Here is a 21,926-nt window from a genome sequence, read left to right as displayed (position 1 = left end):
CTCTCAGCCTCAGCCAAGGCAGCTGAGCCTCACTCTCCAAGTGCATAGCTAGCAGGTGCTAGTGCGCGCGCATGCGCACACACACACACCCCCCTCAGGTCACAGGGACACTTCTAGCCACTGCCACAACTACACCCATGACCTCAAACTGAACCACAGCTCTCTGTACACCACACGACATCTACACTGGCCAATCTGCTCCAACACAGGTGCTCAGCCACTCACCCAGAGGCCGCGAGCTGGAGTGGCCGACCACTGTCTCCAGAAACCTCTGGTCCATTCGGGCATGTGTGTGGCAGTCATCACTTGCACTATCACATGCAGAGGTGACATCACATGTATACAGCTTTAGCACAATCACAATTACCAGCATAACCCAGGGTGGGCACCCAAGATGCCAGGTCAGAACCAGACAGACAGTGCCAGTGGAATGGGCATTTAATTGTTTCTAGGGTACTCCCAGGAGGGGGACTGCGGGGCCTTTGGCAGAGCTCTGGCTAATGAAAGCAGCAGATGTGCCCATCAGCCAGTGCCAGGTAGGGTGGCAGCCCCAGGCCCGGCTGGGAACAGCCAGCCTTGAGGCTATTGCTTAAGACAACTTCTGAGACTAGTGGGTAAGGAATGTTGCCTTTGAAAGAGGACTACAGAGAGGGAAGAGACAGGGTGCAGGTTAGGGGGAAGGGACTCCAAGGTCAGAGGTTTGGAATGACAGGGAGTTGGTCACAAGGTCCTCCAAGGCTCGATGAGGTCTGTGGGGAGAACATGGCGCCGAGTCCAGCAGGCCTGGGGGCTGGCTCCCTTCAGACCAGCTTCAGGAACTCCTGCAGAGTGTTCTGCTCCACAGCTTCCACGAAGAGCTCATAGTCCTGGGGGAGGGTGGGGTGGTTACCTGAGCACAGGTGCAGGAGGCCCAAGTGCTCTGCTGAGGTCTGATCCTGACTAGGGTCCTCCAACAACATATTCCCACCCCCAATCCCTGGACCCATACCCCGCAGTACTGGTCCCCATTGACGATCTGGGGAGGGGTGGCCTTGGGGTTGCCTGCCAAGGCCCGCATCTCATCCCGCAGGGCGTTGTCCTGGGAGATGTCCACTAGCTGGTACTGGATGCGCTTCCCGTCCAGGATGCGGGTCACTTCACTCTGCTGAGACTTGATCTGGGGACAAAGGGTGGGGTGGGTCAGTGGGCAGGCTGGAGGAGTTACAGGAAGGACTCTGGGCAGGTGTGACCCGGCGCTGTCTCATTCCCTCCTGCCCACTCCAGGGCAGGGCTGTAGCTACCGGTGAGTGGGGACTGCGGTGGGTGGGATGCGAGGGAGCACCACCTTTGAGGAGGAGGGTGAGATGGAAGTGAAGCAGGGAATGACTGGAGCAGCGCGGGAGAGCCAGGAGCCAGCGGGCGAGGCAGACGGGCTGGCTGGAGGCGGCACTAGCACTCCCCGCACACAGTGGGGGAGAGGGCGGGCGGGCCACGGATGCCTCCAGGGGTGCGGGTTGGGGGGGGCGGTTGTCCCAGTGATGGGGGATGGGCTGCGAGGACCAGGACGCCCGGTGGAGCGAAGGGCTCAGGGTGGAGCCGTGGAGCCGGGACCCAGCACCTTGCAGTGCCCCTCACCCCGTCCCGCCCCATCGCGGGGGCGGGTCCCAGGAGGCTGGGCGCGGAGCACCGAACCGGCCGCGCTCTTCCCCGGCGCCGGCCACGCATGCACTTACTTCTCGGGAGCCGGTGACCGACGTGCTGTAGACGCGCAGGCCGCTCATGCTGCAGGCAGACGGATGTGCAGGCCGGCGGGAGCGGCGGCCGTAGTGTCGGGAGACGACGCGCCGCGCTCGGGAGCGGTTTCCTTCCTGCTCCGCCCGCGAGTCACCGCTCTGGGAACCAATGGTGGCGCGGGCGGGCGGGGCGGGGCCTGCGCAGCTCACCCGCCGGAGCCCCGCCCCGCCCCGCCCCGCCGGGCGCCCGCCCCCTCAGCCCGGCCGGATCTGGGGCTCGCTTTGTGAGGCCGGGGCAGAACCAGATGGCAGGAAAAGCCTGGGAGGGCACCGGCCAGTGTTTAGCGAAGGCTGCACAGCTCAGAGCTTTGGATACACCCAACTGCCCACCCTCCGTGCCACCCTTGGTCTCCAGGATAGGGTCGCTCAGTTTGGGGCTTTGGAAGGCTTGGGCAGCTTTCAACCCCAAAGTTCCTGAATGGGGAGCACACCAACGGAGGGGTAGTTTCTGCCGAGGGATTTCCCCTAAAGCTCCTCTTGCTTAAGCAGGCTTAGACCACGAAGGGCGAGGACCACACCCTCCAGAAGCCAGATGGAGCCCAAGATACCTGGCTGTTAGGTCTGCAAAGTGTGGAGGCCAAGGTTGGCGCCAGGACTCCAGAGCCTGGGGTCAGGCTGGCCCTTGTTGGGGTGGCCTCACCCCAAACCCAATTCTCTGCTGCAGATGGCACGGCTGCTACTACTCTCAGCATGAATTTGGAGGGAGCCATTCCTACAACCAGTCCAGAGACTGTTATCTGCTGGGTTGGATATGATGTCTTTTAGGAGCCACCCTGGGCCAGGGATAGCGCCCTGAGGCAAACTGCCTGCCTTGCTCTGGGGAAGCCACTTCCTCACAGAAACCCAGGGGCCACACTGACTTCCTCTCTGATAGGCCTGCGAAACTCTTTCCAGTGACAACTTGCTCTATGACTCAGGGCAGCTTTGCCCAACAGAAAGTGGTGTGGGAAGAGAACTTCTCTGTCCCCATTCCATGACAAAGAAATGATTGAGATCTGGACCTGCAAAAGTCCCTCCTTGCTGCTGCCTGGGGAACTTGGCTAAACACCCAGCCTTTGGCTCCAACAAGCCAAGTGAGGGGTGGAGGAGGAGGGATGGTGGTGATGAAGGGTATGGAAAACTGATGTCTGTTAAATATTTTATTCTGTAATCAAAATAAGCAATACAAACCAGTTGACATAACAAAGATTTATATAAATAACTGCTTATAAACTTTATGAGGAAAAATACCCGTGAGCATGGTGGCTGGACTTCCAACACAGGGTGGAGACTAACCAGGCAGCTCTGCTTTCAGGAGCTAGAGCCCAGAGGCTGAGGGGATGGCCAGCCGGGTGGAGCTGCTCTGAATGGAAGGGATAAGTCACTCCATAAATAAAACACAAACTTGTAAAAACACTGAAGAAGGAGGCTCATTCAGGCCTCAGCGTGAGGTCCAGGATGCTGCCAACCACCCAAAGCATAGCCAGAATCTGGTTGTGGCTGACTCTGGGCTCCTGAATTGCTTTGCTCCCCAAACCCGCATATGGCCCCTACTTGGCTTGACTTCACATCTAGGAGGGACCTGAGGATGGCCCAGCAACCAGATACCAACAATTGTGAGATGCTCCCTAAACTGGGAGGCAAAGAAAACCAGAAAGCAGAGGGTCCAACAGCCCTTCACAAACCAGCAAAAACACAGGAAACACAAAACTGCACTTTAAAGCTGGGTACTCTCAATGAGGCTAAAGCAGAAAAGGAAAAAGACTGTCCCCAACATGAGAGTCACAACTCAGACCCCCTCCTGGGGGAAAAGGTGAACAGTTTGATGGTTGCCCTGTGATCTTCTGCAAGGCAATTACACCCAATCCCAGAACCACAGAGAAGAGTTTGCACTCAAAGCCCAAAAAAGGAGCTACCTAGAAGGCCTGAGAAAAGAGGAGGCTGCTGTGCTGATCACGTGGCCAGGTCCAGGACACAGGGTGACTGGGGAGCAGAGCCACCAGTAAAGATGGCACAGCAGGCAGCTTAAAGGACCCTGGCTGTAATCCCTACACCTCCAACCCTAATGGGTACTTTGTTAATGACTAGATTACCCTGAGGCTTCTGCAAGAACTAGGGCCCTGAGGAAGAGCAGTGGGACTGGGTCTGAGAAAACCCAAAAAGCCAGCTGAATGTCCAGGAAAGCTGGCACATGGGCACTTGAGAATTCCCCAATGGTCACTGTTACTTGCATCCAAGCTTTCCAGGCCTAATTATTGGGCACCAGCAGGACCAAGGTGTGAAGTGGGAATGAATGTGGATCCATCCCAGATGGGGAGAAGAGGTGAGAAGCTTGTCTGCCTTTGATGGCAGCCAAAGGCTGGGAACAGCTATGAGGATTTATCAGTTGAACCTGCAAAAGTTAATTGGTAACTCACCCTCAAAGGGTGACTTAGGACAAAACAAACCATAATCCAACAAGACAAAGCCAGTGTAGGAACGCTCCCCTCAGCCTCTTGGCCCTCGGATGTAGGCGCTCTCTTCTCTCCCTTTCTGACTATTCTCTGGGAGCAGCAGCAGACAGGAGGCTGGATTGTCATGGCAGGGACCTGCTGGCTAGGCTCTCAGCAGACAGGTCCCCCTAGGGAAACAGAGCCTCTCCCACAGCCAGCCTTCCTCACTGTGTGGCACAGTTTTCTCCCATATCCTGAGCATATCTGTCTGACATGGTGGTCCTCAAGTCCTCGATGTCACGGCGTAGCTGTTGAACCTCGTCCAGTTTCCTCCTGAGCACATCTGGCTTCTGCAAATCTAGCTGAGTCCCTGGGTGCTGTGTGGCTGAGGAAACATTTCAAGAGTGTTAGTCAGCTGGGAGCTGCTTTCATGTGTAAGGACAGTAGTGACAAAGTACCTGGGGCCCATAATCTTGTGACATGGCTTTTCTTTTTAAGTGCTGTGGCTTAAACCCCGGGCCTCCTGCGTGACAGGCAAATATAGTCTACCAATGAGCTATGTTCCTAGCCCTGGATCATGGCACTTCTAAAAAAGTAGCTAGGGACAGCGAGCTGGTAACTTGCTGCCTAAAGCCCACTTTTTTTGTTTGTCCTGCATTCAAAGATCCCATAAGGAAGCAAGTTTGCAAATCAGAGTCACTGAATACCTACTTTGTAAAGCAAGCTTCTAGAGGGCAGCAACTAAGCCCGGGCACCCTGCTCACACATTGCCATAGGACGGGAAAGCTGCAAGGCTGAGAGAATGAACACGTTTCTGAGGACTCACAATGAATGCCGAGGAGCAGGGAGAGATTGGGGTCACGGCCCTGGGCCCTCTGTGTCACAATGCTGCAGACAGCTTGCAGATCTTGAAGGCAACTGGCCAACTCCTGGTACAGCTCAAATGCCAGCTGGGCTGTGTCTGGTGAAGATGGGGACCCTGGCTGAGCCTGGCACAGGTGTTCCTGAAGTGTCAGATTCTTCTCGATCAGGTCCTGGTTTTGCACTGAGAGCTGAGGAAATGGATGGGTATGCACATTAACCCGGCCCAGGGAGAAGCAGAGTACATTTGAATGTGTGAGGGCGTGGACTTATGTGTGTGGAGGGGAGAGTACAAGTCACAGCAATATCCCCTGTCCCTGTTCCTAGCCCTATTGACAGGCCCAGGCCCAGCTCCTAACAGGCCTGCTTCCTCCTGGGGGTAAGCTGGGCCTACAGGGATTCAGCACTGGACAGGAAGCTGCTCACCAGCAGGTTCTGAGTCATCAGCCTCCAGGTTTCTGTCCAGGAACCAGAGAGGATGCTCCCGCCCCTAGGAACTCTATCTGAAGCCAGTCCCTCAGCCAGCTCTGTTAGCCAGGCTATTAGAGATGGCCTAACGTGAACAGTGAAACCTGAGAAGACACTGGTTTCAATCTCTCCCTGCCACCCTGACAAAAGTGGCCATCAGCCAGCCTGATCACAGGCTGTTAGAGCAATAAAAGGGAGGCAAAGAAGACAATATGACAGCTACTGGATACTGGGAATAGAAATGGAGAGGGTAGAGACCTGGAGCACCCAGAATTGAAGGTCCTGACTTTTCAGACCCTCACCTCTGGGAAGTTAGGCTATACAAATCAACTATTAACTAAGGATGTGTCTCCTTCCCTTCTCCTTTCTGATAGCCTAATCTATTCTCTTTTCCTCTCTACCTTTATTCTGTTCTAAAGAATCTGAGCTGGGTTCCAGGCGTGGTGACGCACGCTTGTAATCCCCATGCTTGGGAGGCAGAGACAGGAGGATCGCACAGGTTCGAAGCCAGCCTCACTGGCTTAAGAGACCCTGTTTCCAAATAAAAATATAAAAAATAGGTCTGGGAGTGTGTAGCCCAGAGGTAGAAGGGTTTCCAGGAACTCCAGTACCACCAATAAAATAAAATAAAATAAAATAAAATAAAATAAAAATCTGAGCTGGGCATGGTGGCCCATATCTGTAACATCTGTAATCCCAGTACGTGGGAGGCTGAGATAGGAGGATAGGAGGATCGCAGGATCCAGGACAGCCTCAGCTGCTTAGTGAAGCTCTCAGTACCTCAGCGAGACCCTGTTTCCAAATAAAAAAGAAAGCCGGGCAGAGTGGCACATGCTTGTAATCCCAGTGCTTGATATGCTGAGACAGGAAGATCACAGGTTCGTGGTCAGCCTTAGTGAGGCTCTCTGCAACTTAGTGACATCTTGTTTCAAACATAAAGAATAAATGGGGCTGGGTGTGTAGCTCAGAGGTTGAAGGCCCCTGGGTTCCATCCCTAGTACCACTAAATAAATAAATTAATTAATTAATATTAAAAAAGGCTAGGTTATGGCCCAGAAGTAGAACATAAATAAATGAAAGACAGATAGACTCTGAGTAGAGTTCCTCCTCCAATCCCAGCCCTCCACCCTCACTAGGCCATGAGACAATCCTAGCTCTGGACACTCCTTCCTAGGCACCTGGCTGTGAACTTGGTGGCCCCTGATTACAGCTCTTATTTACTACAAGAAGACTACAAAACCCTCAGTCTTCTGAAACTCTCCTTCCAACTCCACACATCTGTGACTGCAAGAAGACAGGGAGAGAAAATAACTTCCCACATCTAGAAAGCATACTTGGGTAATTATGGTCACTGTAAAACAGGTTGACAGGTTTAAGGCCTTTAATATAAAGAATGACCCCAAGCATCTTCCAGCTCCTCTACTCAAAAAGTTCAGTGGGGACCTCTCTAATACTGGGAGGAGGCTGGGGAAAGCATGCAAAGAAGCTGGGTTTGTGGAGGCTGTGCCAGGGGGCCTGGCCAATGCTGCTCACCTCCTTCACAGCTGTGCGCAGCTGCTGCAGAGCCGTCTCCCTCTGCTGAGCCTCTTCTCGCAAGGCCTGGCTTACTCCTTCTTCTTGAGCCACTTCCTGCTCGAGGCTCTGAATCCCACGAAAGGCAAACACAGCAGCATTAACAAGTCTGGGTTAGACCGGACCTGTCACCTCTGGCCAGAACTCTTATAGTGAAGTCCCACCCCCCACATATACTACTGCTAAGAGATTATTTTGGAATAGCTCTGGTCTGTGAGTTCCCATAGTTCTACATAGTTCCCAGACCTATACCAAATTGAGGCCAGCCTCTCAGCAGGGCATCCCAGGCTATTCAACTCCTATTTGCTTTCCTATCCCTATTTGTTTTGACCCTCACACAGCCTCCACTCCAGCCACATTGAAGGACTACTAGCCTTCAGCCCTGAAGGCTCCACTCCAAGGCTATTGCTTATGTCTCCTCTTTGTTCAGGCTGCTCGTTTGCTCTGCCTATCACTCTACAGAGCCTCCAGGGCCCACCTGTGCCTTCTATCTGCAAATGAGATCCAGTTGATACTAATGTCACCTGTCGTTCATGTGTCCACCATGGTCATGAGTACACCTGCTGAGCATTCTGTTGGTTGTATACGTGAATCTTTCCTTCACTTGACTTTAACTGTTTTGAATGTAGACAACGTGCCATTCAGTTCAGTTCAGTATGAGTACTTACTAAGACAGGCAAAGAGAATATTGAAAAGACCACCTAACAGTCCCATCTTGGAGGAACTAACATCCAAATACCCATAACAATACTGTGTATGAAATGCTTTTCAAGAGATGGAAGAAAGCCGGGCGTGGTGGTGCACGCTTGTAATCTCTGCGTTTGGGAGGCTGAGCAGAGAAATCACACAGACTCGAAGCCAGCCTCAGCTACTTAGTGAGGCTCTCAGCAATGTAGCGAGACCTTTCCAAATAAAATATAAAATAGGTCTGGGAGTATAGCCTGGAAGTAGAAAGCCCGTGGGTTCTACCCATAGTACCACCAAAAAACCAAAAACCAAAACCAAATAAAAGAGATGGAAGATAAGCCAGGTTATGGTGGCACATACTTGTAATCCCAGCATTTGGGAGGCTGAGACAGGAAGATCGCAGTTTGTGGACAGCTACTTAATGAGGCCCTTTGCAACTCAGTGAGACCCTGTTTCAAAATAAAGAATAAAAATAGGGCCGGGGGTGTAGCTCGGAGGTAGGATACCCCTGGAGTTCCATCCCCAGTACTGCAAAATATATATATATATATATATATATATAGAGAGAGAGAGAGAGAGAGAGAGAGAGATATGGAAGGGGAAGCTAGGTGTGGTGCCATGCACTTGTAATGCCAGTACTTTGGAGGCTGAGACAGGAGGATCAGAGTTGGTTCAAGGCCAGCCTTAGCAACACAGCCAGACTCTCAGTAACTTAGTGAGACCCTGTTTTATTTATTTATTTTTGTAGTGCTGGGGGGTGGAACCCTGAGGCTTTTCTTACTTCGAGCTATACTCCCAGACCTATCTCATACTTTATTTTGAAACAGGGTCTAAGTTGCTGAGAGCCTAAGTAGCTGAGGCTGGCTTTGAACCTATGCAATCCTGCTGTCTCAGCCTCCCAAGCGCTGGGATTACAAGAGTGCGCTACCACATTCGGCTGAGTCAGGGTGAGGGGTGGGCATAGTGGTGTGCTTATAATCTCAGCATTCAGGAGGCTGAGACAGGAGGATTGTGGTTTGTGGACAGCCTCAGCTACTTAGTAAGACCCTGTTTCAAAATAAAGAATAAATGCCGGGCGTGGTGGCGCACGCTTGTAATCCCCGCGCTTGGGAGGCGGAGACAGGAGGATTGCGCTGGTTCGAAGCCAGCTGTGCTGGCTTAAGAGACCCTGTTTCCAAAAATAAAAAAAAGTATGAAATAGGCCTGGGAGTGTAGCCCAGAGGTAGAAGGGCTTCCAGGAACCCCAGTACCACCAAAAAAAAAAAAAAAAAAAAAAAAAAAAAAAAAAAAAAAAAAAAGGGCTGAGGGTGTAATTCAGAAGTAGAATGCCCTGAGGTTCCACCCCCAGTACCACCAAAAAAAAAAAAAAGAGCTAGGGATGTAGCTCAGAGGTAGAATGCCCCTGGGTTCCATCCCTAGAACCACACGCGAGAAAGAGAGGGGAGGGAGAGGAAGAGAAGAGAGAGAAGAGAGGGAGAGGGAGAAAGAGAATGAGACTGAGAAAGATAGAAGGGGGTAGCTGGGCGTAGTGGCGCATGCTCGTAATCCCATCACCTAGGAGGTGGAGACAGGAGGATCGCGCAGTTCGAAGCCAGCCTTGCTGGCTTAAGAGACCCTGTTTCCAAATAAAAATATAAAATCGGTCTGGGAGTGTAGCCTGGAGGTAGAAGGGTTCCATCCCCAGTACCACAAAAAAGGGGGGGGGGTAGAACAACACACTCATAGTTATCTAATCTAGCCAAAGAGAAGAAGACACTGAATTGAACCCAGGGGTATTCTACTTCCGAGCTATACCCCTAGACCTATTTTTTAATTTATTTTGAAACAGGGCCTAAGTAGCTGAGGCTAGCCGAAAATATGCGATCCTCTTGTCTCAGCCTCCTGCGTATTGGGATTACAAGCGTGCGCCACCATGCTCAGCTCATGAAGTTTTTTACCTTCTTGAATTTCATTCTATTTATTCCAGTCCTTCTGCCCATTTTGAAACTGACTTGAACAAGTATAAAAATTTTTGTTAGCTGGGCGTGGTGGCACACGCTTGTAATCCCTGTGCTTGGGAGGCAGAGACAGGAGGATCACGCAGGTTCGAAGCCAGCCGCGCTGGCTTAAAAGACCCGTTTCCAAAAATAAAAAATAGGTCTGGGAGTATAGCCCGGAGGTAGAAGGGCTTCCAGGAACCCCAGTACCACAAAAAAAAAAAAAAAAAAAATTGTTTAACTTTTTCCTCTTTCATTTTTTAGCACTGGGGATAAGAACCCAAGGGTTCTTACTACTGAACTATATTCCTAGCCTTTTATTTTTAGACAGGGTCTTGCTAGGTTGTTGAGGCTGGCCTTGCACTTGGGATCCTTCTGCCTCTGCCTTCTGATTCACTGGCATTGCAGACATATGCCACCATATCCAGCTATTTCTCCACTTTGTATTAATCAAAAATATAACTGCCAAGATGGGCATGGTGGTGCACACCTGTAATCCCAGTATTTGAAAGGCTGAAATAGGAAAATCACACGTTTGAGGCCAGTCTCAGCAACACAGAAAGACTCTATTTCAAAATAAGTCAGGCGTGGTAGCGCATGCTTGTAATCCCAGTACTTGGGAGGCTGAGACAAGAGGACTGCACAGGTCCAAAGCCAGCCTGAGCTACTTAGTGAGGCTCTCAGCAACTTAGTGAGACCCTTTTCCAAATAAAATATAAAATAGGTCTGGAGGTAGAAGGCTCCTGAATTTCATTCCTAGCACCACAATAAACAAACAAATCAACACATAAACTGGATGCGGTACTTCAGAGGCTGTACGCCCAGTACTTCGGAGGCTGAGACAGGAGGATTGCAGGTTTGACAGGACAGCCTCAGCAAGTAGTGAGACTTACCGGCCTAGCAAGACCCTATTTCAGAATACAAATAAAATGGGGCTGGTGACGTAGCTCGGAGATAAAATACCCCTGGGTTCAATCCCTAGTACCCACCCTACACACAAACACACACTCTACTAAAAACCTGGCATCGCAAATGGGCATATGATATGCTCACCAGGTTTTACTGTCAACCCACACGGTATCAAAGGCAGGACTGCAGATGCCAGTTTGTTCCTTAGGTGCAAACACCTCTTTTAGAGTTCAAAGAGGACCTTAGTGAACCTGCTTCACTCAGTATTTCTTGAAGAACCCAATTAAGGATGTTCGCACTCTGGCCCTAAATAGAAACCAGGAGCTGACTTTGGTTCTTCCCTGTTCTTCAACACTCTACATCCTGTCACTGATTCCTTCTAAAAGCCACTCTGATTCGTCCCTTCCTATTTCGTCCCTGCTGTGCTTCCTTATGCCACAGTCCCTCATGGCCAATCTAGAATTTGAGCAACAGCCCCCACCCGGGCCTCTCTCAGTGCTGTCAATCTTCCACACTCAAGCCTGAGTTGCAAGCCTGCCACACCATACCCCAAAAATTCTGTAACAGATTCCCATCACCCACCTAAAGAAAAAAAAACAAAGACAAAACTATCCCATAGCCTGGAACTCCCAGCTCTCCCTTTACAACCTTAAACTGAATCCAGTCATGCGCTACATAATGATGTTCAATCAATGATGGACCACATATACAACAGTGGTCCTGTAAAATATCCTCTCAGGAGCCAGACATGGTGGCATATGCCTGTAATCGCAGTACTTGGGAGGCTGAGGCAGGAGAATCACAAGTTCAAGGCCAGCCTCAGCAACTTAGTGAAGACTCTCAGCAACCTAGCAAGAACCCCAGCCCTATTTTTTATTCTTTTTTTTGAAACAGGGTCTCACTAAGTTGAAAAAGGCCTCACTAAGTAGGTGAGGCTGGCCATCTGGCCATGAACCTGCAATCCTCCTGTCTCAGCCCCCCAAGTACTGGGATTTCTAGAGTACACCACCATGCCTGGCTGAGATCCTGTTTCAAAACAAAACAAGGAGCTGAGCATGAGGCTGCAAGCCTGTAATCCCAGTACTTAAATAGGGCTGGGGGTGTAGCTCCAAGGTAGGATGCCCCTGCGTTTAATATCCAGCCCCACCAAAAAAAAAAAAAAAGAAAGAAAGAAAGAAAGAAAAGAAAGGAGGGAAGGAAGAAAGAAAGAAAAAAAATTCTCTAAGGACTGAGCTGTTTCAGTCTATTTAAGCACAATCTATGACATTGGCATAACAAAGAAATCATCTAACGGCACATTTCTCAAACTCCCATCATAAAGCAGTATATGACTGTGCTTCAATACAAACCGCTGGCCAGTGCACATTCAAACAATACCATTTCACGCCGCCATGTTCCTAATGATGCAATTCCCGCTGGAATTTTAGTGCCATCCTACCCAGCTCTTTGCTTGGCTAACTCCTACTCAGCCTTCAAGGCTCAGGATCTCCAGAAACCTTCCTGTACGTCCTTCCTTCCACTGACTCTTCTGTGCTTGGCCTCAAGGGTGACGTGAACATTCACTGGTTGAAGCTTCAAAGAGACTGTAGGCTCAAAAGTACTGACCTGGTTTCACTCTTTTTGTTTCACTAACACAAGCAGATTGCACGGCAGAGAACAGAATGCAATGCTAGGCTGAATTCTAGCTTCCACCTTAAGTCCTACCCACCATGTCCCAAGGATCCCTGCTCACCTGTACTTGTGAGCACAACTGATCCATCTTCTGCTGCTGCTTCTCCACAATCTGAAAGGCAAAGTTATCAAGAAAGGCTGCCAGCTCAAGGCTGGTGAGGCTAGAGGGCAAGGGGCTGCACTGGGATCTGTGGGCTTGCTGTCAGTCACATTAGCTTTAGCCCATTACTTGTGAGACCAGGGCAAAGACTAGTTAGCTTTACCTACAAACATCTAACTCAGGTGCTCCAACCTGATGACTAGCTGGTCTCACACTCCTATAACTCCTATCACACAGACATTGACCCAGGAAGGTAGTATGGATGACTCCTAACAGAGGGAACACCCTAATGATTGTAGTAGAATCTACTTTATACATAGTCACTATATACTGTGGTTCTTTGGAAAAGGTCACAGCTGAAAATTCAGTTTAATGAAGCCTGCCTATCTAAGACTGTGATAGTTTTTGTTACTTAAGAGTTTTGTTTATACTGACTATTCAAGGAGAGACTGAACAGTCCCAGCTTCCTGTCCTTCAAACCTCAGATATTCTCTGTACCATTTCTGGGTCTTTTTTCCCCCCCTTTTAGCTTTTCGTGATATTAGTAGGAAATTGAACCCAGGGATGTTCTAGCTCCAAAGCCATACCTCCAGACCTATTTTAATTTTTATTTTGAAACAGGGTCTTGCAAAGGTGCTGAAGGTCTCATTAAATTGCTGAGGCTGGCCTCGAATCTGTAATCTTGTCTTAGCCTCCCAAATTCCCAGGCATGTGCCGCCATGTTTGCTCTAGGTCTTTTTTGGTGACCCACAACCAGTTTCACCAGCTCCTCCTTGTCTGCTGAATTAAGAAACCAAGTCCTCTCACTGGTTAGAACTCTGCCTAACTGAAGCAGTTTGGCATGAACCAGAACTGCAAATGAAGTGCACCAAGATTCAGTGCACCATTTTGGGTCCTCTGGATGATGAGAGGCATGTTTGCACCCCCTCTCTCCTCCCCCAACTTTTTCCTGCATGCGAGGTGAGTAAAGCTTGCCAAGATGGAAGGTCTAAAATGCAAACTCACTGTGCAGGTGGCATCTCAAAAATGACAGAAAAGCTCATGCTAGCAGATCCTCAGCGGCCTAAGACAGGAACTCATGATTTTTTGTTCTCTTTCTCTCCTCCTTCCCTCCGTTCCTTTTTTCTTTAGCAGTACTAGAGATGGAACCCAGGGGCATTCTACCTCTGAGCTACACCCCCTGCCCTATTTTATTTTGAAATGGAGTCTCACTAAGTTGTGGAGGGCCTCACTAAGTAGATGAGGCTGGTTTCGAACCTGCGATCCTCTTGTCTCAGCCTCCCAAGTACTGGGATTACAAGCGTGTGCCACCAAGTCTGGCCGTGATTTCTTTTTAGAACACAATCTTCTCTTTCCTCCCAGCCTACCCCTTACTACAGCCTAGAAACCCTCAGTTACCTTTCGGAGGGAATCACATTCCTTCCGCTGAGACTCCATTTCTACTTTGGGACTGTCTCCACTGGCTTCCTCCGCAGACTTATCTTGCAGGCTGAAAAAGAGTTCCCTCTTCAAAGGACTCAGGAGCATGTGACTGTGGCTCCTGGTTCTGCCATTTAAGGTATGTCTGGGCAAGATGTGCAAACCCCTCCAGTCATAGCTGGGATGGTGTCTTGAGTCTGTTAACAGGTAGGCAGTGTCACACAGAAGCTGCTCAGTGATGATTCTCTCTAGGGGTCAGAATCTACACCATGCCATCAATTCTCTACTTGCCATATGCTCTTTTATTCTTTTGGAGATATATATATATATATATATATATTTTTTTTTTTTTTTTTTTTGGCGGGTCTGGGAATGGATGGGACCCAGAGGCATTTGACCTCTGAACTATACCCCCTGCCCAATTTTTTATTCTTTTATTTTGAAACAGGGTCTCACTGAGTTGCAGAGGGCCTCACTAAGTGGCTGAGGCTGTCTGCGAACCGGGATCCTCCAGTCTCAGCCTCCCAAATGCTGGGATTACAAGCGTGCGCCACCACCCCTGGCTTCTTTTGGATATTTAAAAAATAAGCATGCACGCCGGGTGTGGTGGTGCACGCTTGTAATCCCCGCGCTTGGGAGGCGGAGACAGGGGGATCTTGCAGGTTCGAAGCCAGCGCGCTGGCATAAGAGACCCTGTTTCCAAAAATAAAATAGGTCTGGGAGTGTAGCCCAGAGGTAGAAGGGCTTCCAGGAACCCCAGTACCACCAAAATAAATAAATAAATAAATAAATAAATAAATAAATAAATAAGCATGCATCACGTGTATTTAGATTATAATGCAAACACTCTCTCACTGAATTATATCCCTAACCCTTTTTACTTTATTTTGAGATAGGGTCTTGCTAAGTTGCCCAGGCTAGCTTTGAACTTGCAATACTACTGTCTCAGCCTCTTGAGTAGCTGGGAATAAAGGCACGAACCACACTTGGCTCAAATGAATTTTTTTTCTAGGTACACACTGTCTAGGGGAAAGCCAACTTTATCCCCTAATCCTGATTCTGACTCTAACCAAGGGCTCCTTCCAATGGGTCCCTTGTAATCACCTCAAGCATGGCCCATCTGCTGATTAAACTATGGCTCACTGTGATTAAATATTGAATGAGAAATCCAATTCACCCATTAGAGACTGGATTTGGTCCAATAGGCCACTGAGACAAGCCTCTACATGTTCAGAAAGTGCTATTAATATGGAGAAAGCACCCAGGACACCCTGAGAGCCCATTATGGCTTCTTGTTTTGTTCTCAGAACCTGCCCTGGCAATTGAAAGCAATTCCTAAGGGCAAAGAAAAAACAGATGCTCCTGGTAGCTTTTACCTTTCAAGATTCCAAATGTAGAATATTCCCAGGCCTCGGTATCACGATCTACTTTTAAAAACAGATAACCTCCTCCTCCTTTTTTTTTTTTTTTGTGGTACTGGGGATGGAACCCAGGGGCATTCGACCTCCGAACTACACCCCCTACTCTATTTTTTCATTCTTTATTTTGAAACAGAGCATCACTGAGTTGTAAAATGCCTCACTAAGTAGCTGAGGCTGTCTGCGAACTGCAATCCTCCTGTCTCAAAAGCTGGGATTACAAGCATGGACCATCGTGCCCAACACAGATAATTTTCTTAGTTCATAAAAATGTTTTCTTTCTTTCTTTTTTTTTTTTTGGTGGTTCTGGGGGTGGAATCCAGAGGCTTTCTACTTCTGGGCTATACTCCCAGACCCATTTTATATTTTATTTGGAAACAGGGTCTCACTAAGTTGCTGAGAGCCTAAGTAGCTGAGGCTGGCTTCAAACATGCACGATCCTCCTGTCTCAGCTTCCCAAGTGCGGGGATTACAGCATGCGCCACCACACCCGGCTCTTTCTTTTGTTTTTCATTAATTTTTTTTTTTTTTTTTTTGTGGTACTAGGGAATAAACCAACTCTACCACTGAGCTATATCCCCAACTCTTTTTTCTTTTGGTGGTACTGGGGATAGAACGGGCATTCTACTCTGAGCAATACCCCCAGTCCTATTTTTTTATTCTTTATTTTGAAACAGGGTCTCACACTAAGTTGCCTTACCAAATAGCTGAGGTTGGACTCAAACCCTGATCCTCCTGTCTCAGCCTCCCAAGTAATAAAATTACAAGCCTGTGCCACTACATCTACATCATTTTTTTTTTTTTTAGACAGGGTTTTACTAAATTGCCAAGGCTGGTATTCAAGTTGTGAATAAATATCCTGCCCCAACTTGGGGAAGTAATTGGGATTACAGTTTGCATCACCATGCCTGGCTATAAAGTATTTTCATTCATTCAATATATACAAACCCAAGGATTTATTATATGCCAGGCATTGGGTTGGATCCTTCAGAAGGATACAATAAGCCCCCACTACACCACTATACATCCCCCACTCCAAAGACATATTCTCTGCCTATAAGATGCTTTTCTATTATTTACTATCCAAAGAACATAAGGCTCAAAGAAGTAAAGAGATCTGCACAATCACTTAAAGTCATATAGGTAAGTGGAGTAACTAGCACCAGAACCTAGCTCTCTCCTCCTCCCCTCAATTTCACAGGGGTATTTACCTAGGACTAATAGAGGAGAATTCTGCTTCTCTCTGTCTCAGGTTTTCCAGCTGAATCTCCTTCTCTCTGCAGGTTGCCTGGATCTCCTCCAGCAAACTTTCCAGCTCAGTCACTCTCTCTTGCAGCTCTGTGCTCTTCAACTCAGAATCTTTAAGCTAAGAAATAAGATCCCATGCTCAGGTCAATAAGCCAAGGAAGACTTTGAATAGGTAGCCCAAACAATTTGCAGTCTAATTGCAAATCTGATAGATGTGAATCTGAACATGACTCCTTTGGGATTTTCCTTGCAGGAAGTCACAGGGTGATTGCAGACAGTAGATAATGAGGAAGACCCCCACCTGGCCACTCCCTACTTGCTCTGGGTATGCCCAGACACTGCTGCTACCTGCTGGCTCTGCTTCTGATGATCTTCCAGTGTGGGTAAGTCAGCCAGGTAGCGCTCCAAGGTCTCGATACGTTGCTGTTTTTCTCGGTTCTGCTCTGATTCCTTCTGACATTTCTTCTTCAAATTATTGATATGCTTATCACGACCTTTGACCTGGGGAAAAATGTCAAGTATGTTCCATTCACTCTTCTAGGACTGTGAACATTAACTTTTTTTTTTTTTTTGCAGGTTTGGGGATGGAACTCAGGGGCATTCGACCTCTAAGCTACACCCCATGCCCTATTTTCTATTCTTTATTTTGAAACTGGGTCTGAGTTGCAGAGGGCCTCACTAAGTAGCTGAGGCTATCCGCGAACCGAGATCCTCGGTCTCAGCCTCCTGAATGCTGGGATTACAAGCGTGTGCCACCACAACCGGCTGAACATTAACTTTGATTCAAAGTACCCCTGTCTCTATTCTTAAGGCTATGCACATTGTTCTTCTGCAATGAAGGCAGGAAGGTAATCAAACTGTACAATTTGGGGTTGGGGTATAAACTGCAGAGTTAACACACCTGACCTTTATTTTACTAGTACTGGGAATTGAACACAGAGGCATTCTACCTCCAAGACAGATTTAGCCCTTTTTAATTTTTGTTTTTAAACAGGGTCTCACTAGGTTGCTAAGAGTCTCGCTAAGTTGCTAGTACTGGTCTCCTTCCTTCCTTCCTTCCTTCTTTCCTTCCTTCCTTCCTTCCTTCCTTCCTTCCTTCCTTTCTTTCTTTTTGTGGTGGTGGTTTCTGTTTAGTACTTGTGACTGAACCCAGGGCATTCTACCTCCAAGCTACATCCCCAGCCCTATTTTCTTTTTTTATTTTTTGCAGGACTGGGGATTGAACCCAGGGGCATTCTACCTCCAAGCTATACCTCCAGCCCTATTTTTATTCTTTATTTTGAAACAGGGTCTCATTGAGTAGCTGAGGCTGGCTATGAACCTGCGATCCTCCTGTCTCAGTCTCCCAAATGCTAGAATCACAAGCGTGTGCCACCACGCCTAGCTGCCAGCCTGATTTTTTTTTTTTTTTTTTTTTTAGTAGTACTGGGGTTCCCGGAAACCCTTCTATCTCTGGGCTACACGCCCAGACCCATTTTTAAGACTTTTTAAAATTTGGAAACAGGGTCTCTTAAGCCAGCGCAGCTGGCTTCAAACCTGCATGATCCTCCTATCTCCGCCTCCCAAGTGCAGGGATTACAAGCATGCGCCACCACACCCGGCATCCGATTTTTTATTCTTTATTTTGAAACAGGGTCTCACTAAGTTGTGGAGGGCCACACTAAGTATCTGAGGCTGGCTATGAACCCGGATCCTCCTGTCTCAGCCTCCCAAGTACTAGGATTACAACCTATTTTTTATATGTGTGTGTGTGTGTGTGTGTGTGTGTGTGTGTGTGTGTGTGTATGTGTAGATAGATAGATAGATAGTGGGGGGGTACTGGAGATGAAACACGGGCATTCTACCTCTGAGATATACCTCCAGCCCTATTTTTTATTCTTTATTTTGAAATAAGGTCTGACTAGTTGCAGAGGGCCTCACTAAGTAGTTGACGTCTGTGAACCACAGGATCCTCCTGTCTCAGCCTATCAAGTACTGGAATTATAAGTGCACGCTACCACGCCCAGCCTATTCTTAAAACAGGGTCTCACTAAGTTGTGGAGGGCCTAAGTAGCTGAGGCTGGCTGTAAACCTGTGATCTTTCTGTCTCAGCCTCCCAAGTACTGGAATTACAAGTATGTACCACCACACCCAGCTGAGGGACATTCTACCTGAGATACATGCCCAAAATATAAAAAGAATAAAAAATAGGTCTGGGGTTGTCACTTGGAGGTAAAATGCCCCTGGGTTCCATTTCCAGTACCACAAAATAAATATAGAAGGAAAAAAAAAATATAGGGCTGGGGGTGTAGCTTGGAGGTAGATGCACCTGGGTTCAATCCCCAATACTGAATAAAGGGGGGGCTATATTCCCAAATCTCATTTTTAAAATCTGTAGACAGGGTTTCATTAAGTTACCCAGGCTGGCCTTAAACATGATACACCCCTGCTTTAGCCTCCAGAACAGCTGGGTATATAGCTCAGTGGTAGAGTAACCTTTGGGTTCAATCTCCAATACGAAAAAAAAAAAAAAAAAAAAAAAAGCTAAAGAATATTATTTGGAAATATAGAGGTACATATCAGGGGAAAAAGAACTGAGGATGGATACCTCTGTGGAGTTAGGATGGGGCACAGAACTACTAATTTTAATTATAAACCTATGGTATTTGGTTATTTAATTTAGTTACAGAGGGCCTCACTAAGTAGCTGAGGCTGTACGAGAACTGTGATCCTCCATTGTCGGCCTCCAGAATGCTGGAATTACAAGCATGAGCCACCATGTGGCCCAGATCTATATCTGCATTTTTTAAAAGATTCCAAGATTCCAAACAATTTTTTTTTAAATTACAGGGTATTGAATCCACTGGCATTCTACTACTGAGCTATATCCCCAACCCTCATTTTTAAAATCTGTAGACAGGGTCTTGCTAAGTTGCCCAGGCTGACCTTAAACTTGGAATTCTCCTGCGTCAGCCCCCAGAACAGCTGGGATTACAGGTGTGTATCACCATGCCGCTCCTAAATTATTCTTGAGCACAATGAAGCTTGAGAAGTCAGCTATGGTGGCATGTACCTGTAGTCCCAGTTACTCAGCAGGAAGATTGCTTGAGTTCAGGAGTTTGAGGCTAGCCTGAACAACATAATGAGGCCCTGTTTCAAGAACTAAAAATGTTTAGCTAGGCGTGGTGGCACATGCTTGTAATTCTAGTACTTGGGAGGCTGGGACAGGAAGATCACAGGTTCATGGCCAGCCTTAGCTACTTAGTGAGGCTCTCTGCAATTTAATGAGACCCCATTTCAAAAACAAAGAATAAGCCAGGCATGGTGGCGCACGTGTGTAATCCCAGCATTTGGGAGGCTGAGACAGGAGGATCTGGATTCGCGGACAGCGTCAGCTACTTAGTGAGGCTCTAAGCAACTCAGGGAGACCCTGTTTCAAAATAAAAAATAAAGCCAGGCATGGTGGTGCACGCTTGTAATCCCAGCATTCGAGAGGCTGAGACCTGAGGATCGCAGTTCGCAGACAGCCTCAGCTACTTAGTGAGGCCCTTTGCAACTCAGTGAGACCCAATTTCAAAATAAAGAATAAAAAATAGGGCAGGGGCTATAGCTCGGAGGTTAAAGGCTCCTGGATTCCATCCCAGACCTGAAAAAAAAAAAAAAAAAAAAGAATAAAAAAATAGGGCTAGGGGTGTAGCTCAGAGGTAGAATGGCCTCAGGTTCCATCCCCAGTACCACAAAAAATATATAAATATAAAGAATAAAAAATAGGACTGGGAGTGTAGCTTGGAGGTAGAATGCCCTTGGGTTCAAACCCCAGTAACTAACACACACACACACACACACAGTTTGCGAAGCACTGCTCTAGTTAATTTTTTTTGGTGGTACTGGGGTTCCTGGAAGCCCTTCTACCTCCGGGCTACGCTCCCAGACCTATTTTTATACTTTTTAAAATTTGGAAACAGGGTCTCTTAACCCAGCACGGCTGGCTTCGAACCTGCGCGATCCTCCTGTCTCTGCCTTCCAAGCGCAGGGATTACAAGCGTGCGCCACCACGCCTGGCAAAAAGACCAAAAGATTTTAAACCAGTTTCTCCCATGACCAACCTCACCCGAAGGTATTTCTAAGAGCACTAAGAGCATACATAAACTCCCAAAGTCTGCTCTGGGGAATCTTTCTCTACTTTTTAGGTAGGGTCAGGAGAAACCAAACTGAATGGAACAAATTCACCACAGGCATTTAAACATCATGCAACAGTGTCATCAGGTATGACTGCCCAGACAGGTTTTCCACCCAGGACAGCCAACAGCACAACAAGGGAATTATAGAACTCTCTGTGACTGTGATAGTTGTGTGAACAAGACGAAGCATAAAGGAGAGGCTCTGTTTCTAGTAGATGGGTTCTGTGTATGAAGCCAGTGAAGGGTTTCATGTAACTCACTTCTGGTTCCAGGAATGGGAGCCAAAAGCAGCCTAGGTTGTTGGCAAAGACGGCTGTCAATTCCTTTGTGAATTGGAGTCATCAGCTCCTCTGTTCACTTGTTCTCTCTCTCTTCCTTTCTCCCTCTGTCTTTCATGGTATTTAGGATTGAAGCCAGGACCTTGCATATGCCGGGGAAGCATTCTATCAGTGAGCTTTATCCCAGCCCCCTTTATTATATTTAAATTAAAAATATTTTTTTTTTTTGGTGGTACTGGGGGATGGTACCCAGGGGCTTTTCTACCTCCAGGCTATACTCCCAGACCTATTTTATATTTTATTTGGAAACAGGGTCTCACTACGTTGCTAAGAGCCTAAGTAGCTGAGGCTGGCTTCAAATCTGTGCGATCCTCGTCTCAGCCTCCCAAGTGCGGGGATTACAAGTGTGTGCCACCACTCCCGACCTCTTTATTACATTTTGAGACAAAGTCTTGCTAAGCTGCCCAGGCTAACTTCAAACTTCAATCCTCCTGCCTCAGCTTCCCGAATAGCTGGGATTATCCGGATGCACCACCAAACCCAGCTTCAGCTCACCCTTTCTTCCTGTTTCTTCCCCTCTTCTGAATGCTTCTGCAGCGTCACTTTGAGAGACTCCCTGATGAGCTGGACTTCAACTTCAGAAGCAGAGAGTTTCTTTTCAAGCTCCATCTTTTCTTTGCTCAAGGCATCTGTCTTCTGTGCAAACTGCGTACGTAGGAAAGTATTCTCTCGCTGTAATTCCTGCCAAAAATATTCTTAATGTATAACTATTCCCCTTAAGTTCCAAGTACTTTACTTATTCCCAGCACACTTCATGGTCAAGTATGATCTTTCTCCAAGAATTTCTTCAAGCAGTGCTTCTCAAAGTGTGGTCCTAGGACAAACAGCATCAACATTACCTATTGCCATACTCTGCTAGAAATGCAAATTTCAGAGCCTTACCTGTAGTCTACTGAATCAGAAACTGGACAGGCCC

General features: G+C 47.9%; 2 protein-coding genes across 3 annotated transcripts in view; both read right to left on the bottom strand.

Annotated features, from left to right (window-relative positions):
- Positions 1-800: 800 nt before the first annotated feature.
- SH3BGRL3 (SH3 domain binding glutamate rich protein like 3) lies at positions 801-1,760 on the bottom strand (the record flags this gene model as incomplete). The annotated part of the gene is made up of 3 exons (XM_080691357.1): positions 801-866; positions 989-1,156; positions 1,713-1,760. 3 exons carry the CDS (start codon positions 1,758-1,760, stop codon positions 801-803), a joined length of 282 nt encoding a protein of 93 aa, XP_080547483.1.
- Positions 1,761-4,407: 2,647 nt separating this feature from the next.
- CEP85 (centrosomal protein 85) overlaps positions 4,408-21,926 on the bottom strand; it is a gene marked incomplete at both ends in the record, with an annotated part of 36,543 nt that continues 19,024 nt past the window's right edge. For both annotated transcript variants that reach the window (XM_080692794.1, XM_080692795.1), the window contains 8 exons: positions 4,408-4,568; positions 5,010-5,235; positions 7,046-7,153; positions 12,389-12,439; positions 13,826-13,916; positions 16,476-16,630; positions 16,861-17,013; positions 21,506-21,691. In XM_080692794.1, coding sequence (XP_080548920.1) covers positions 4,408-4,568; positions 5,010-5,235; positions 7,046-7,153; positions 12,389-12,439; positions 13,826-13,916; positions 16,476-16,630; positions 16,861-17,013; positions 21,506-21,691 — 1,131 coding nt within the window. The remainder of the gene's footprint in view (positions 4,569-5,009; positions 5,236-7,045; positions 7,154-12,388; positions 12,440-13,825; positions 13,917-16,475; positions 16,631-16,860; positions 17,014-21,505; positions 21,692-21,926) is intronic.

The sequence above is a fragment of the Muscardinus avellanarius genome (genome assembly GCF_963383645.1).
Source record: "Muscardinus avellanarius genome assembly, chromosome: 3".
NCBI classification, from domain to species: domain Eukaryota; kingdom Metazoa; phylum Chordata; class Mammalia; order Rodentia; family Gliridae; genus Muscardinus; species Muscardinus avellanarius.
The sequence above is the reverse complement of the archived record's forward strand: the minus strand, read 5'-3'. Positions and strand labels throughout refer to the sequence as shown.